This window comes from Danio rerio, chromosome 5, assembly GCF_052040795.2.
Source record: "Danio rerio strain M-AB ecotype USA chromosome 5, GRCz13ab, whole genome shotgun sequence".
Taxonomy (NCBI): Eukaryota; Metazoa; Chordata; class Actinopteri; order Cypriniformes; family Danionidae; genus Danio; species Danio rerio.
This window is the reverse complement of record NC_141025.1, coordinates 45,665,837-45,685,169: the sequence shown is the minus strand read 5'-3', so window position 1 is coordinate 45,685,169 and position 19,333 is coordinate 45,665,837. Positions and strand designations below refer to the sequence as shown.

Genomic DNA, 19,333 nt, shown 5'->3' with positions numbered 1-19,333 from the left:
ATATGGAAAACAAACTCCAGAGGACACGTTGGGTAAATCTTCAAAGGGTTGTCATCAAACTGACAACATTGTTTCACTATCCTAACATCCAAATGAAAACATGATATAAGGAACTGTCAATTTTCATTTTGAATTTAACAACTCAACACACACCAAAAATGGTGAGACATTGTGTATCTACATATTTATATGACCATCATTACTGTAACGAAGCCCATAACATTACCGCCTCGTTTCATTTTCGTTGAAAAATCTGAAACATACCCTGTCTCTTTTGCAGAATACCAGTTTTAATAATCAATAATGGCCATTATGAAAGTATAACGTACAATAGAAAATTAAGACAAGCAATCAGTCAATATGCAGAATCAGTGTACGTGATTATGCGATAACGCGACAAATTATTATATTGCATTTGCGCTCAGTCAAAGCATATTACCTTGCGAACAATAAATTCACAAGACCAAAGAGTCGTTAGATAGAGTCCAGATTAATTAAATATCACGTTTAACAACTGAGATCGAGTGGTATATCTTTGATGAAATGTCCGACGTGCGCTTCTCTTATCTGGCGAGGTGTGCTCAAAGCATCCACTGACTGCCTGGAGCTCAGACCTTCGCATACGGTGAAGCATATACCTGTGGGTGTGGACATGTGATTTGAGTTTTCAGCGGTATAGTGTGGACAGAGAGCATTTCAGAAATGCTAGGTGAAGTGCCAGAGTGGACGTGGATCGTTTTCATTCTACAACACCATTTACATATTACTATAAACAAGGCCTAAATCTAATTGATCTACACGAGTTTAATCATTTCAGTCAGTATTTTCTCCAGCATTTTTAAAGGTGGCAATACAAAGATGTCTTAACTAGTATTGGAAACCTGTGATGCTTTTATTTGTGTACTTCAATTTGCTAGTCTGGCTTACATAAATTCCATGTATTTTCATCATTATGTTCCATGTTATAACCTCTTGTTTCCAAGATAGTCATAAACTTTAAACAATCTTTGAAAAGAAGGCTTAACCACAAGATATTCTTCTTGTGGCAATAATGTAGTAGCAGTTATTCTAACACTTATAGGTCAATCAACAATACGCACATTATATACAATTTGACCCAATTAGCATTGCCAGACAAGTGCTCTCAACTGAGCTTTACTTGTACTGATCTCACAATTTTTCTTTGACACAATCAAAGGCAAAGCTATCAAATATGAACTTGTACTGTGAAAACCAGTGAACTGTGTACAGCAGCGTTTTGAGTCACTCTCTGGCGCAGTCATTGGCCTTATGCTCAGAGTCTGAAAAAATCTTCCTCTATTGATTTCCTCTTTTGCCTTCCTTTGACACAGGCAGACCTCCTGAGGGGAGTTTCCTCATGCCCAGGTGCCCCCTGTAGCTTACTTGGGTCATGAATCATTCAAAGCATCATCTGCTGAATAAAGACCCACGGCAACTCCTGCACAAATAGACTGCACAGGTTCGAAAATGTGGACGGCTCTGCATTTAGATACTCAGAACACAAGTCTTGGAGGACATGTACGATACAAATCTTTAAAAAGACACAGTGCATAAGACTTTTGATCTTGTACCCTGAGATGTTTTAAAGGAAATGTCTGTATATCTTCTATCAAAAAGAGATTTAGAGGAACCAAAAATGCAAGTTCAAAGAGAATCCTAAAACAACAAAACTTAAACCAGAGGGGTTTTTTAGGATTATTTCTCATATAGAAATCCGATATATAAAAATATATGCAAATTGCATATATGACATACAAGATCATATTTGGAATTTTATATATATATATATATAATATATGTTAAAATATTGCAAAAATGGCTGTTTACATTTTTTTCAATAATTGTATTCAGAATTATTTATATTCAAATGTATTCGCTATATTTATACATGTCTATCTGTGTAACAATATATATATTTATTGCAGTCGGTGATGAGAAATTTACGTGACGAACCAATGTTTATCACAAACAACTTTTCCCATAAGCAGAGAAGAGCATCAGTTTATAGAAAGTGTGCAGTGTTATTCACACAGCTACTTAATACCAGTATGGTAACTCATAATATTAAAGTCATGAAATAAACATTGTTTATCAACATTAGTTTTAACATAAATCTTCAATGTACATAACTGATAGGGAAACAACTAAAGAAGATGCATAGTAATGTCAACAAACGGCATAAAAAGTGATGTTACAGTTATTCGCTGTATATATTAAGGAAACATACTGTTAACCAGGTTACGGATTTTTACTGTGGCATATATGTTTACAGTTGAAAGCATGGCCATTTTTTACAGTGTGTTCATTTTCTGTACCTGAATGCTGTAAGACTCCCCAGAAAACCGCCAAATAGTGCTATTCAAACTATCTTGTGACACTGTATTCATTTCACAATATTTATCGCAGAGATATCTCAATATCAGATTTTTCCAACATTGTGCTGCTCTACTTTAGTGTACATGGACGCAACAAGTTGACCAGTAACTGCCATGATCATGTAAACATAGATTTTATGGTATTAAATTAGTATAATTTATATCAAAATAGTAAATAAAACCCAGCAAAGCTCATAATTGAAACATGAAATCAGTTCTCATGATAATGACAGATATAAAGCTTACATTTAATATTGCAGGGCTGTCCATATATTAACACAAGGCAATTCAGCAGGCCCTTGTGGGCCATTTTAGCCATTATAACTTGCCCTTTTAAAAGGGAGCAACAGAAAAATCCCTGTGACACTTGGGCATTGCATAAGCAATCAAAAAAGGCTGAAAATACCACACTCAGAGATGTCACTGCCCAGACTAGGCCTGTTGGAAATAAGCTCAACACCCTTGGCAGACACAAAAAAGATGCTCGCCCACGCACACACGCACACACAAAGACTGCAGCAGCTCTGTGAATGTGTAGGAATCCCCTCTCTGCCTCACTGTGAGCTTGATGTAAATGGGCCTCTGGTGCGTTGATAATAATTAATGATAATAAGAGGAATGATGGATGACGTTGTTACTGCAGTAGCAGACACAGCAGAAAAGTTCTCAGCTTTTTTCTTTCTCTCTGTGACTCGTCCCCCTCGTCTCAGCATCCAGACTCTCCGGCCGCAGCTTTATCTGTCAGGCCTCAGTTGCGCAAACAGGCTCCTCGGCACACCAGCCGCTCTGGATGGCCACAGGCAAAGCAGCTGTCAGACTCACTCTCACGCTTTCGTCTCTCTCCATTTCTCTCTCCTGTCCTTGTCACTTTCTCACCACTCATATTTACACTCCCTCGTCCTTCCTTTCATGCTATTTTGGAGAATAGTATGGTTCAGACATTGTGATGGAAAAAGTGGGAGCTTACCAATAAGACGTGCATCTAAAAAGTTTGAGTTTCCATCTGAAATGGACACTACTGGCAGAAAACACAAAATCTTTCTTTTTATTTCGCAAATTATAATTATGGAGCAAATTGTTAATTACCTGAACAATTCTACAGTATTTATTTATATATATATATATATATTTTTTTTTTTTTTTTTTGTTTTTGTTTTGCTTGTCCAAACTACTTAATTCAAATGAGCTGAAACAACACATATCTTGAAATGTCATTGTAACTAAATTTTTTTTATGTTCAATCCACATTTTTTTTTAAAGGTGTTAACTTAATAGATTTGTGTTGGGTCAAAATGAATGATTTATGTGGAACTCTGCAATTTTTACAGTGTAGTAAACTTGCTCTGTACCTCACCTGGTACAGCATATTAGGATCCAGTTACACAACAACGATGTATTTCACCCGCTTCGAAAGTTATCACTCGATTGAATAGGCGTTATCATCTGATAGATATAGGCCAGTAGGGGCCTTCCGCGCCTACTGATAGGCTTAGAAGGCTGTTATCATCCATCCACAGAGTTAATCAGCTATACTAATAGAGAAGACTCCAGATCCAAATCTGTTTTTGCATCACTTAGATTTGGGGTAGACATTAATAAAACACAATTGATGGGAAGTTTAATAAATAATATTAATAATTTTTGTTACCTTCCGGCCACAGCCAGCCATATGTGATCTATAGCTGATTAACCAAGTGGATGGATAATAACAGCTTTCTCAGCTAACCAGTAGGCGCAGAAGGCTCATATATATCAGCTGATAACCACTGTTAACACCTATTCAATTGAGTGATAAGATTAGGCTGTGTATTTAAAATGAGTATGTTTTCATTTGTGTGTGTTTTATTTACTTTGTATCAATGACAATGTTGTCAAAGCAACCCTGTTCATTAAAAAGTGACAAAAAACACCTTTTGTCACTGAATAGTTAAAAAATTATTAAAATATTATTATAATTTAATAAATAATAATAATAAATACAATCTCTGTATGCATGCCAGGTCAATTTGCAAAAAAATGCCATGTTCCTGCACACACATTCCAATACTCTACCATTGCTATTTTGTTTGGCAAGTACTTGCACATGCCTATAGACTGAACATTTAATGCACAACATCATTTTTACATGAGAATATTTTCAAAATCTTGAACTTTAAAGCCCATTTTCAAAATATCACATTTTTAAGGTGTTGTTTTGTAAACAAATCCAAAAGTTTCCTATATTTGTAATGTTAATGTAAGTGTTGTGAAACAAAACAGTCATCATTTTGCAGAAATATTTCACCAATGATCTTAGGCTGCCTAGTTGATTACGGCATACTTTATTAAAGGGTCTCGAAATAGCAAAGCACATTTTTTGAGATGTTGACAGTCATTTATATGTGCCACGCTGCTAAAAACACTATTAGGACACATATATTTCACAAAAAAATGAAAATTGGTTGTTTTTGCATTGTGTAGAGTAAATTTGTTCTTCCGGTTTGAAAAATTATTTGTTATGAGGCAACGTCACGGCGTTGAGATCACTGTGTAAATTCCAGTGTGGAGATTGGCTGTCTGTAGGGGCCAGTACAAAGTGACGTTATGGAGTTTTCTGCATTAATTCATGAGAAAGACTTGGTTCAAACCAATTTGGCACTCCATTGTGATGCAACTTCAATAATATGTATGATATAGGTTAGTAGACTCCTTTTACATATTACAGTGTTCAGAGAGACGCCACATTGTGTTGCCAACCGTAATTCAAACAAGAAGTAGAAGAATTGTTCTTTGTAAATGAGACATTGCGGTTATAAATGTGCTGCAACAAAGGATTTTTTTCCATTTCCCCGCGATAAGAGCACAGCTGGCATGTGTACCCACATGTGTGGATTACAGTGGTCTGCTAACACGCGACAAAAAAATATGTTTGTAAGGAACATTTTTTACGCTAAAGCTTTTAATGTCTGGAAATGGTGAAATCTGGATTTGACACTCATCTTCTTTTAATAAAAGGGTAAAGGTTAAAAATGGTTTCAGTTTGTGTTGATTGTTCTGTCTCTACAGATTTGGTGATCAGTGTTCTTTATGTTTATTCAGATGGCAAAATTAATCAGTATCATCAGCAGTACTCCTTCAGTTCTTGAAGACATACCTTAGTCAAAATGATTTAGTAACTAAGTTTACAGTAATATCACTACAAAATTATGGACTGCAAATCCTCCACTTCCATACAGCTCTCAGATCCACTGTTTGTCACCGCATCTGTTTGTGTAGCTGGTGTGAAAATAAGCACGTGCACGTAATGAAACTCCCCATTTCATGCAGCCCTTCTCTCTTTCGCCACTCGACACTCCCACCTAAACAAAGCTGAACCCGCTTTCCTGACTTTTTTCAAACTAGAGGTATGAAAACACCCTGCTGAGATGGATGGCTTTCTTTGCCCTTTAAATGATTGATTCACCCAAAAATTTATACAGCAATTTACCCAGTCATGTCATTCCAATCGTACATGACTTTTATTCTGTATTACAAAACAAAAGATTTCTTCTTGAAGAATGTTTATTTGTCTAAACAATCAGTCAAAAGAGTGATTAAAGGTTGGCAGCACTGTCTTTTAAGCTGAACTGTGCCTTTAATAATTACACATGCACTGCTGTATGTCCTCCTCCCCTATGCAGACCAAAAGCAGGTGCTTCCTCCCCACCAAGAGCACCACAAGATCCCAGAGGAAACTTTAGTTTGGCTGGTGCTGGATTACATGTGGATTAGCACTCCTAATGGGCCTGATCTCTCCTAATTCCCATCAATCCTTCTCATCTGAAACATGGAGAACTCAAAGAGGAAATCACAAAAAAAAAACCAGCTTACGGCAATCGGAAAGAGCTGATTTTTTTTTTTTCACAACACAATAGCGAAGCTGTTCATTAAAGATTTCCCTTCTCTCCCTCTCTGAAACATTCTCGTAATCAAGAACAGTGTTTTTCCGAATTGAATGAAGAACTTTCCTCTTCAGACGGTTCCGCTAATTAATGTTTGCTTGAAGATGGGAGAAATATGTCGATGTAACCTTTTGCAGCGAGCTGCCTGAATTGGAGGATAAAGTGTCATGGGGAGCGAGAGTGTGACTGAAAAAAAGAGAAAGCATAAGAGATCCTGATGAGGGATAGAGAGCTCTTTTCCCATGGTAGCAGTTGGTGACTCAGTAAGAGAACGGATGTGCCGAGCCGAGTGCAATTAGCAAAGTGGCCCTAATGCCAAAATCACACAGCGAGGAGCAGAGGATGACAGACCAGCCCTCTGGAGGAGAGCACAAACCTCTGTGTAATGTGCACCGTGCCGTATGTCTCCTCTACAGCTGAGAGAAAAGAGTAGCTGGTGTAAATTGAATGAAGCCACTGGATCAGAAGGTGGCACTCAAAACAAATGCAATCTGATAATTCTCTACACAGTGCGATATCTGTTGGTGTTGTGCTCAAAAGCAGTTAGAATCACTTCAGCTGTCACTCAACACACAAGCGCGGTCGGTGTCAGTTAATGTACGGCTTTATCATTTATTTTGGTGTAAAGGTTTTTGTGTTTTGTAATACTTAAACTGATTCATGGTAAAGATAGCTTGGCAGTAATAAATGCAACATGGAGTCTGATGCAGATAGCCTATAATAAAGTCCAAGTTGTAAAGCTGTCATCTGCATGAATAAAAACGATAAAAACTGAGGACATATTTGGCTTGGTCCATTATTGGTTGTACTTCCTCACAGTCTTTGCAGTTAGCATTTTCAGCCTCTCTCTGCATAAATGAAGTACAAGTACATTCACACACTCTCTCATACACTACAACCAATTTAGTTCATCCAATTCACATATAGTGCATGTCTTTAGACTGTGGGGGAAACCAGAGCCAACGCAGGAAACTCACACAAACATGGGGAGCACATGCAAACTCAACACTGAAATTCCACTGAGCTGACATGCCGCCCATTGTGTATATACACTCACCGGCCACTTTATTAGTACAACTGCTCAATAAAGCAAACTTAAAATCAGCCAATCTCATGGCAGCAACTCAATGCATTTGGGCATGCAGACATGGTCAATACGTTCTGCTGCAGTTCAAACCGAGCATCAGAATGAGGAAGAAAGATGATTTCAGTGACTTGGTGATGTAATGGTGTGGGGGATATTTTCTTGGCACAATTTTGGCCCATTAGTGCCAGATGAGTATCATGTCAACACCACAGCCTACCTGTGTATTGTTGCTGACCAAAAGCTCGGAGGAATATTTCCAGGCTTGTTGAATCTATGCCACGAAGGATTAAGAAAGCTCTAAAGGCAAAAAGTGGGTCCAACCCCGTACTAGTAAGGTATACCTAATAAAGAGGCCAGTGACGTGTATATAATAATATTATATACATTACAAGCATATTTCTTTTTGCACCAATATCATTATCAAAATTGTATTATTTATTACTATAATACTATAAATCTTTATTATACTGTGATGCATTGCCTTAATTTGAAATTTGTATTCAATGGAACAATGAATTTGTTTTCACAGTGATTTTGACAGATGGCAGATTTACTGTAATGTTTACCTGCTTCAAAAGCATTCCGGTAAACACTATACACAGGGGTTAGAAGTAAAATGGGAAGACAAATAGTTAAAAAGATTTTATGCGAAAACGCATCTAGAAAGAAAATTTAAGAAGAAAAAAAGGAGTTTCTAGAGCAATCCAGTCAGTTATTCCTGGTATATATTGTAAATGAAATGGAAAGGCAGACCACAGATGTTTTTTTTTTTTTTTTTTCATTTTGTTCGAACAGAATACAAAAGAAAATAATAATAGTAATAATCAGGAGGGAAAGAATTACCACCCCTATTGTTGTTATACCACATCACATTTAAATACCAAGAAAAATGTGAGTGTGTACTTGCTCTCATTACTGTTGCTCTAGTAGTTACTGCGACTGCTAAAAAGTTGTTGGCAGTTAAAATATATGCATATAAATAACTGAATTACTTAATTTATTGTATTCTGTGGACAGTTTCTTTGATGATGTTTTGTACTCTACTTTAGTTTTAAACCTGCCGAACATTACCTTCAGTCAAACTGACCTTTAAAGCTGTCAGCTATTTCATAGGTTTATGAAACAAATAGGAAAAATAATCAAATAAAATGTGTCCTGAATTATCCCACAGTGCTGATTCATTCATAATGAGTCATCGTTGCGGAGTATTATTTAATTTCTGAATATTTTAGGCACACAGCTGTTCACAAAAAAATATATATATATATATATATATATATATATATATATATATATATATATATATATATATATATATATATATATATATATATATATATATATATATATATATATATATATATATATATATATATATATATATATAGTTAAAAGTTAAAAGGGGTGACACTGTGGCTCAGTGGGTAGCACTGTTGCCTCACAGCAAGTAGGTCACTGGTTCGAGTCTCGGCTGAGTCAGGTGGCATTTGGGTGGAGTTTGCATGTTCTCCTTGTGTTCATATGGGTTTTCTTCAGGTACTCTGGTTTCCCCTAAAGTCCAAAAGCATGCACTATAGGTGAATTAAATAAAGTTGATTAGCCATAGTGTATGTGTGTGAATTCAAGAGTGTATGGGTGATTCCTAGAGATGAAAGGGCATAAAACATATGCTGGATGAGCTGGTGGTTCATTCTGCTGTGGCGACCCTTGATTAATAAAGGGACTAAGCTAAAAAAATGAATGAATGAAAGAGGAAGTTAAGTGTATCTACAATATAACTTAGTCACAGTGTTTTTTTTTTTTTTTTGCATTGAATAACAGATTTAAAAAAAAAATACATTCAATACAAGAAAAAAACATTGCTGTGCTAATTTTATCTTATGATTATAACTGTGATATGCTTGAAAAAAGGGGGGAGAATCTGATATTAATGATCAAGATAAATGATGAAATATATACAGGTAAAATAAAATCTCAAATGAAAAATACTACACTACCTAAAAAACCAACAGACACTTCTTTAGCAACTAAGATTGCAATGAAGGTACATCATTTATCAGTTCTTGCTTTACCCTGGACCACATCAGGGTACGTAAGAGAAAATTATATACATGGGTTTGATCAGGAAGAAATACATCCTGATGTCTTTAAGAGGACTCTCAATTTCATATATTTTGAGTTATGATATATTTGCATATTTACAAGGTGTCACATCCTATCATGGTATCCTGTGTTATTACCATCATAATTATTGTATTGTGTGCGTGTGTGTTGTGGGGACCAAATGTATGCAATTATATTAATATCTGTCTTTTTTACCTTGTGGGGACATTGTTTTATCATGTTATTATTATTGTTGTATTATTATTATTATTATTATTATTATTATTATTTTAATAATTTGAACCCAAGGACAAAGGGTCATCCAGAATGAAGTATTTTGAAAATGTCAGGATTTGGTTTGGAGGTAGAGTTGGGATAAGAGAAATAAATATATTGTTTATGTTAAAAAATAAGGACTATGGAAAGTCCCCATGAATGTGTGTGTGCGTGTGTATGCGGTTTATTTGGTGTCCAATACTAAATTTGAAAATAATTTGTCTAATGACATGGATATGACCTAAGTGTTCCAATGTTGAGGTGCTTTATGAGGACATGTTTTGTGCCCTCATAATTCAAATGCTAAAAAATTATATTTAACAGGGTTGCGACAAGTTTTCTGTAAGAGTTGGTTTTAAGATAATGTGATATAATATGTATTTTTATGCTCGTTATGGGTGTTTCCCAGTGTTGCAGCTGGAAGGGCATTCGCTGGATAAAAAATATGCTAAATAAGTTGGCAGTTCATTCCGCTGTGGTGTGACCCCTGATTAATAAAGGGACTAAGCCTAAAAAGAAAATTAATGAATGTAATTTTTACAGTATAAATTACTTTGCATTTGTATTATCACAGTTTTCAAGAATACACAAATAATAATTGGGATGATAGCAGCAGTGAAACCAATCATGTAAGTAACCAACTCCATAAATCCTATTTTTTTCTGCAATATAATTCAGAGAGCTTTATTTTGTCTGGTGGTGCCAATTAAGAGCAGATTTCTTTTTCCCTGCTCTTTCATTCAGAAATTAGATGATTACTGTGGTTCTTCTAGCTATTTTTCTGGCAAAGCAACAAGAATTTGATATAAAAAATGTGTTACATAACAGGCAACAGTCCTAAGGACATTTTGAATTAATTTTCCCAATAAAGGAAGAAGCCAGGAGGTTGTCCCAAACGTAAGATTTTGAGAAACAGAGAAAGAAGCTAGAAGGCTTCTATGTGCACAAAAACATCAAGAGTTTATCCAGGGCTCAATACATTATTTATAAATGCTTTTTCCCCCCACATCTTTATTTCTTTATCACTGTCTGTAAGATTTTCCCACTGTTCACGTACACACATGACTCGAACATCTCACATTTTTTGACAATGCACAACAATTTAGACATCGCAAAGGCAGACTTCCATTAGTTACCAGAGACTTTGAGATTAGCAGCTTGGTGTGGTGCATATTGAATTATGCGATGGCGTCGCATCAATCAGAGAGCAGTGACGCGCATTCATCGGACTGAGCAAAGTAATGAAGCCCTAAATCTCCCTGCGGGTTTGTTGTGGCGCCGTTCATCTTGCAGCGTTTTAATTGATTTCGGACTTGCTCGCGAGTAAAGGTGATATGCGTTGCTGCACGGGGACAGCTGATGAAACCAAGGTTTGCTCTGCGTAATGGAGGAGTGCAACAAAAGCAAGGATGTGATGACTGAAATATTAGTTTGAACTGGTACAATATTAGTATTAATTGCCTATATACCACGATGCCTTATATAAACCCACCACAGTTTTAATTTGTACAATATACTGTACAATATAAAAATGCACATATAAAAAAGCATATTCTTATTCATTGGTTTCTAATGCATTTGATAAATTCTATAAAATGATTAATTGGGATTTTTAAAATTATATATATTTTTCAGTGAAAATTTTTATTTTAGTGCATTTAAGCAAAACATATTTATTAAACATATATTTATTAAAATAATATTTTAGTCAACAACAAAAAAAAGATGACCTACAAAATTTTAACTAAATTTTTACTTTTTTTTTTTTTTTTTTTTTTTGCTTCTCTTGATTTTTCTTCTTTTTTAAATTTGCATTTAATATTTTTCTATAACATATAAATTTGGGTGTACTAGTTATCGTACATTATTTTGTTAGATTAGCTCCAGATTTGGCTTCAGTACTGACTATTCTAATGTATATGCAAAATAATAATATTGTATAGCCTCCTATTAAAATATGAATTTAAAAGAAAGATTTGTGAGGGGTGTACTTATATATGCTGAGCATATAGGTGTGCATTTACATATAGACAATAAATACAGAGTATACACACATTTCCTGTATTATGTAAATGCAATCTTTTTCTTTGTATGAAATTAATCACAATTACTTGTTTAAAAGTCAAATCAATATTTTTTTCTCTATTCTTGTTTTCTTTTATAATGCATTTTAATACAATTAAAGATATACAGAAGATCTCTGACTGGCTTTGTGTACTTTACAGCAGTGTTTTTATTATTTCTTCTTATTACTTATTTCTGCCTAAATAAAGTTATTAAATAAGCATTTCTGTCATCTCTTCTTGAATCATTATTATAACTCATTTTTAAAGCCTTAAGCACTAAGAATATATGGAGTGACATGAACGCTTTTCTTTTTATTACAAATCTATCCTTAATCGCCTTTGTTTATACACTTAAAATGTCCCTTTCTTCAAACTAACATCATTATTATAACAAGATGTCACCTTAGAATTATAAGGTTCTATCTGACATTTCTGTCACAATTACGTTATGGATATATTCTTATTAAATGACAACTTATTTACATTATGGGATGTTTTAATATGTTGTTTACATTTTAAGACTTTTTATTTTAAAAAAATGTTACACACATAATGTTTGCTATATGGAATGCAAAAAAATTTGAAGTAAGTAAAGTTTATTTATAAAGCACATTTAACTTCAGTTTGGCACTGACCAAAGTGCTGCACAAAACCATAGCACACATTATAAACCGAAAAATAACAAAAAAGTCATAATAAGAATAGTAGTATGACAGCAACAATGCACAATACAGATTAGAAGCCTGGGAAGGCAATAGAATAAAAATGTGTCTTAAAAATAGAGAGAGAAGAAGTACTCGTAATGTCTGGTGGCAGCTGGTTCCACAAACAGAGCTTGAGTTGACCGTAGGTAAATAAGTTCAGATATATAAGAAGGTGCTTGCCCATTCAATGCTTTAAAACAATAAGTAAAATTAACAGAACGCCAATGAATGGATGCTAAAACTGGTGAGATATGAGTATGAGATTGAAGCTCAATATCTCAAAATTATTCCGAATGCAGATAGAACCTCATAATTCCAAGGTGACAATATCACTGTTATCTCGAGTAACTGAGATTACCCAGTATGATCCTGCAATTAATGAATAACTGTGAAATAGTATTACTTTTGTTATTGCCATATCAAAAACAATAATTATTTTCCTGACTAAATAAAAAGTATATTTTAAAGCAACAAACAATAGGCCAAGAGGCTGTTTACAACACTGCGAAAACAATTACAGTATACAAGATAATTTAGTTTGATATTGGCAATATATTATTATTTTGTTATCTGAAACAGTTGTGTGCTTTAAACAGATCATGTGACCTCTTTAAGTAGATAAACTTATATAGGATGTTTCATCTCTGTTTATATTATTATATTTGTTTCACATTTAAAAAACCAACACACACACACACACACACACACACACAGTGAATTCATGGTTCACATTTGCGATATGACTTTAAAGTAAGACACAATATTTGATAGTCTCTCTTTTCAAAAATTGTAATGGCAGACCTGTTTTACTTATAAACTTTCTGTACTCGATCTAAAAAGAAAATAAATAAATCCCAAGCCCAACTAGACAGTCTGGCTAACAAACAGACATTACAATTAAGCTACTGGTTCCAGAACAGAAATTAATCTTCAACATTAAACAGCATGTATAGCTATAGATGAGCTGCTCCTGTTTCAACAACGGCTGTCATCCTCATGAATTTACCTGCGTTCAGCTCAATACTAATGCGCTATTTTCTTGCGCAGTAAATGTGAGCGTTAAGTAATGTACCACCACTCAGTGCAAAGCTTCCCTTCACGGGTCATGTCTCAGCATAATGAGATCACACAAGTGTGCTTAGTTTTAAACGTTATAAAAGTTATAAAAGTCTCCCTCACAAACACAATAATAAAGGACTTTGACACATAAACTGATTGATTGATTGATTGATTGATTGATTGATTGATTGATTGATTGATTGATTGATTGATTGATTGATTGATTGATTGATTGATTGATTGATTGATTGATTGATTGATACTTATGGACAGAGATAGATAGATAGATAGATAGATAGATAGATAGATAGATAGATAGATAGATAGATAGATAGATAGATAGATAGATAGATAGATAGATAGATAGATAGATAGATAGATAGATACTTTTTTGAAGCAATCAACTGCACTTGTTCCACAACAAACCAGCAAAGATTTGATCTTAACATATTACAATTGTGTGCGACTGTACAAAATCATAAAATCATCCATGCGCCAACACATCTTATGCCCAGACAGAAGTAACAAAAGAACAAAGGGTCTGACCAAACCAGGTCAAAACAGTAAGAGTGTGAGCGACGGTTGCAGATTCCAGACCAAAAGAGTGAGGCAGAAAGACAGACTCAGAGTCGGCTGAGGGACTCTTCTCTCTCCCGCTCACCGAGTCGCAGCCCGGCTCTTTGTCTACGTCTGTCACATTGAACTGTTTTCTTTGGTCTGCTCTGACTCGTTCTCCCATGAGACCTGATGGCTCATTGGTCTTGCTCCTTTGTGCTAGCCTAAGAGCATCACTCCTTTCCTGCAGCTTGTCAATACTGTGATCAATGCTAGCGCAAAGCCAAGTCCTGTGACTGGCGTATCTCTTTGCAACGCGTCGGATGCCCTGTTAATCAAGTGATGTTTATGAATTGCTCATGCATTATGAATCTCATCAACAGTGAAGTTGACGATAAATAATAAAAAGGTATTTACTGGATATCAAAACATTTTTCTCGACCCCCATGATGCACATGCACTGTACTTTTGTAGTAAAATAAGGAGGTTTTTTAAAGTGTAAAAAAAATGTAGACATGCACACACATTACTTTAAATCAGCCAAGCAGCAGAAAAGTGCAAAATATATATTTATAAAGGCGGTAACACCAAAGCTCCAAAAATATCAATTTATTAAATTAAAAAGGCTAATACAAGGCCTTATATCAGCCTTTTTAATTTAATAAATTGACACTTTAGGAGCTTCGGTGATGCAGCCTTTATGAATATATGTTTTAAAAAATGTACAAATTCTACAAAGATTACCAAATAAGGTTCTACAAAATAAAATGACTCACCATTCCACTATTAATTCTAAATTAATTGCTTTTGGTTTCCAAAAAAAAAAAAAAAAACATTATTTCTAATCATCATAACATCTATCAATAGGTTTACATTTTTTACCATTTCAGTTCATTCTTAACCTCTGACAGCTCATCCAGTCAAAAAAAGAGAAAATGGATAAAAACATTTTTTTAATAATAATAATAATAATAATAATAATAATAATAACAAGAAGAAGAAGAAGAAGATTTAACCATGTAAAATACTTCAGTTCAGTTTTCAGCAATATACAGTTGAAGTCAGAAGTCAGAATTATTAGCCCCCTTTTTATTTTCCCCAAATTTCTGTTTAACAGAGAAAATATTTTTTTTCCAACACAATTAAAAACATAATAGTTTTAATAACTCCTTTCTAATAACAGATTTATTTTATCTTTGCCATGATGACAGTAAATAATATTTGACTAGATATTTATAAAGATAATTTTATACAGCTTAAAGTGACATTTAAAGGGCTTAACTAGGTTAATTAGGTTAACTAGGCAGGTTAGCATAATTAGGTAAGTTATTGTTTAACGATGGTTTGTCCTATATTGAAAATAAAAGTAGCTTAAAGGGGCTAAAAATTTTGACCTTAAAATGGCTTTTGAAAAATTAAAACCTGCTTAAATATATATATATATATATATATATATATATATATATATATATTACCAGGCATACAGTGAAAATTTCCTTGCTCTGTTAACATTATTTGGGAAATATTTAAAAAAGAAAAAAAAATCCAAGGGGGTTTAATAATTTTGATTTCCACTTGTTCCTCAAATAAACAACTGTAACCTTGTCAGGTTTCCATATATTATATAAATGCAAAAAACTAACCATAAAAAATAAAGCAGTTCTTAATGATACAACATTGTTGTGTGATGGAATGTAGTAAAACGCAGCCCAAAAGCCAACGGACCACTTGAGTGTCTGTCGTACTTAAGCACAGCAAGAGATGTGAATTCAGTGCCGGAGATGAAGTCGAGCCGACAGCATCCATCAGACGCGCTTTCAGGCAGAGTAGCGCAGGTATTGTCTTGCTCTGGCAGCCAGATTAACTTCCCTATCGATGCGATCTACAAGAACATCTCCAGATAAACAACAAGAAACAACTCGGCGCTCTTCTAGCGCTATCAAGCGTCTGATGACTAGAGGTAAGTCTGAGACTAACACACTCACATTAAAAAGCAATAATTGGATAATTGGCCTACATATTTCCCGAAGGCAACTGATATTGTCGAAATCACGTTAAACTAAAACTGACGACAATACAATAAAAACTGATTTAAAACAATTTAGGCCAGCAAACCCTGGGGGTTTAAAGCAATAAAGTGTGTTACGATACGGAACATGATACACAATTACTTTGCTCAGATATTAATGCCATATATATATGTCTTGCGAGAAATAAAGAAGCGTCCACTTCTCGCGCGAAGCTCCTGAAGAATGTAGCACACTCACTCACTCACTCGCTCACTGACTGACTGTAGTGTGCGCTTTATTCTCGGGCATGAGCTCAGGACAACATGAAGACACAAATAAGACAGCAGTGCTAAAAACAAACGCTTTCCCCCTGCTGTGTGGCCAAAGTGCAGCAGCAGCGCTGAATGTGGCACAGGCTGTACGGATGTGCCGGAGCACAGAGTGAAGTAGTTCAGTTCAGCACCAGCACAAAGGACAGCTCCACTGCATCAAGATAGAGATCTCACTTCAGCCCTCACTGAGCGACTCACCTCCGACACAGCAGAGCAAGGTGTAAACAAGCAACAGGATCTCCAGGCGGCGCGTCCCCGACCGAAACCCTTCCAGCCACCACATCGTGATAAACTGACTGTTTACGCCCCGACGGCACGGACGCGATTTTTATATCGCTACGCTTGTCCACATTTTCAGCTCTTGCAACGGACCAGCTGTTCGCGCATGACGTAATAGTGAAGAGGCTATTCCGAGAAAGCCCCGCCCTGCCTGTGCTGTGATTGGAGAGTCGCCACACATCCATTCAACTGATTGGCGGAAGGGAACGTCAGTCAGGGGACCGTCGTGTCGCTCGGTCCTGGTAGGAGACATGAGCGGTTTGTCCGACAAATGAGCAGCATTTTCAAGTTTACTTCCTCAGGAAGCAAGTTGTAGCGATGCCCTGACATGTCCTTTTCACCCGTCACATGTTTTTGTTTTTTAATCACTGAAATGTATTACATCGGTTATTTGATGACCTCATTTATTCGAGAAATGTGCTGATCACTAGCCATATATATGTTTGTTTTGTAAGTAGACCTACAACGTAAATGCTGTTTTTTTATCACTTTAAACGGAATCAGGGAATAAAGACTGTTTTATAGTGATAAAATAAGTTTACTTTTGATATAATATTCATTAGATCTCATAGAACCTGATTGTGTCTGAGATGGAGGGCAATACTGCCATCTATCGGCCGCTGACTGACAAAAATATTTCAACAAGAAGGTTTCATCGAGGAATTTTAGACTAGGCCATTTGAACCACTAAAAGCACTTCTTAACTTGTAATTAACATTTTTACAGTGCCCTATATGTCCCCAATGTGATAAGAAACATTCAACAAACCCAACATACATTAGTGTTTGCGTGCTTGACTAGTTTAACAACAAGACACACTCCAAAGAACCAGCTGAATTGCTCAGGCCTAAATGCTAATTCTAGATCTGCAGTTCTCAGTCATTTTATGAAAATGCCCCTATGTGTCCACAGTCCTCTTTCAAGGCCCTAAGAAGCCTGATGAACGGGGTGGTTATTTTTTCTCAAAAAGTGGACCTTTTTGCAGCTATACGCCTAATTTTTTATTCAATAATGTGATTTAAATTCTGCATTTAAATTCTGCATTTTAAGCTGTTGCATTTTTTTTTTTTTTTTTTGCTGGATTAGCTAGTTGGATGATCATCATAAAAACACTTATTAATGAACCAAACAATTTCCTGAAAATTTAGAAAAAAGAAATATAAATAAATACTTATTTTCATTCGTTTTCTTTTTGTCTTAGTCCCTTTATTAATCTGGGGTCGACACAGCAGAAAGAACCACAAACTTATCACTTGGAAACACCCATAAGCAATCGTCTACTACAGATAATTTTAAGCTTACCCAATTCCCCTGTAGCACATGTTTTTGGACTTGTGGGGGAAACCAGAGCACCTGGAGGAAACCCACATGAACACTGGGAGAACATGCACACTCCACACAGAAATGCCAACTGACCCAGCCGAGGCTTGAACCATCAGCCTTCTTTCTGTGAGGCGATTGTGCTACCTATTGTGCCACGATGCTGCCCAAATTCATTACATCATATATCATTAGAAAAAAAGGAATTTGTTAAAGTTTTAAATTAAAAACTGTAGCCTATAGGCAAATAACACCCTGGCCAGCACATTCAACTTTTCTAAGTCAGAATTGGGTCATTTCAATAAAAATAATTAAAACATAATAATAATAATAATAATAATAATAATAATAATAATAATAATAATAATAATAGAGGCAACACAGTGGCGCAGTGGGTGGCATGATTGCCTCACAGCAAGAAGGTTGCTGGTTTGAGCCTCGGCTGAATCAATTGGCATTTCTGTGTGGAGTTTGCATTTTCTCCCAGTTTGCATGGGTTTCCTCCGCGTGCTTCGGTTTCCCCCACAAATTCAAAGACATGCAGTACAGGTGAATTGGGTTAGCCAAATGGGCTGTAGTGAATGAGTGTGAATGCAAGAATGTATGGGTGTTTCCCAGTGATAAGTTGCAGCTGAAAGGGTGCTATGTAAATCTCATGCTGGATAAGTTGGCAGTTCATTCCGCTGTGGCAACCCCTGATAAATAAAGCCAAAAAGAAAATGAATGAAAAATTATGATGTTGATGATGATGGTGATGTTAAACGTAATTTTTTTAGCCTCTTTTGTAAATAAAAAGTACATTTGAAAGTTCATGGATAACAGCAATAGCCAAAATAGCATTCAATTTAATTTAATATGCGCCGCTTGTGGTGCTTCACACCTCTTTACTGGTCATTCTTGTTTCAAGAATAAGCTCCAAGATTTACAATAAAGTTAATTGTAAAATGTTTTCTCTATTTAAAAACAATAAAAATAACGAAAGATGACTGCTTTTATATTAGATTATAAAATTAAAACATTTGTTTGTATTGGCCAAAACTGATTAGCTAAAGTCACACGGAAGCAACAGCCAACAGAGGATTCTGATTTGTCTTAAAGCCTTTTTTGATGAGTTATTTTCACCATGATGTCATAGCAGTCAAAATAGAACAAATGAGCTCATGTATGAGACGAATTCTGAAACTTTGTCAGTGAGGGGTCTTTCCCTCTGGCTACAGGCCTGATGCA

At 35.3% G+C, this 19,333-nt stretch overlaps 1 protein-coding gene across 3 annotated transcripts in view; it reads right to left on the bottom strand.

Moving 5' to 3' along the window:
- Positions 1–16,888, bottom strand: part of tmem8b (transmembrane protein 8B) — a 304,341-nt gene extending 287,453 nt beyond the window's left edge. For all 3 annotated transcript variants that reach the window (XM_087253922.1, XM_087253923.1, XM_087253925.1), the window contains exon 1: positions 16,706–16,888. In XM_087253922.1, the coding sequence (XP_087110048.1) occupies positions 16,706–16,790 (85 nt within the window). In that variant the 5' untranslated portion in view covers positions 16,791–16,888. The remainder of the gene's footprint in view (positions 1–16,705) is intronic.
- Between the last annotated feature and the right edge of the window lie 2,445 nt (positions 16,889–19,333).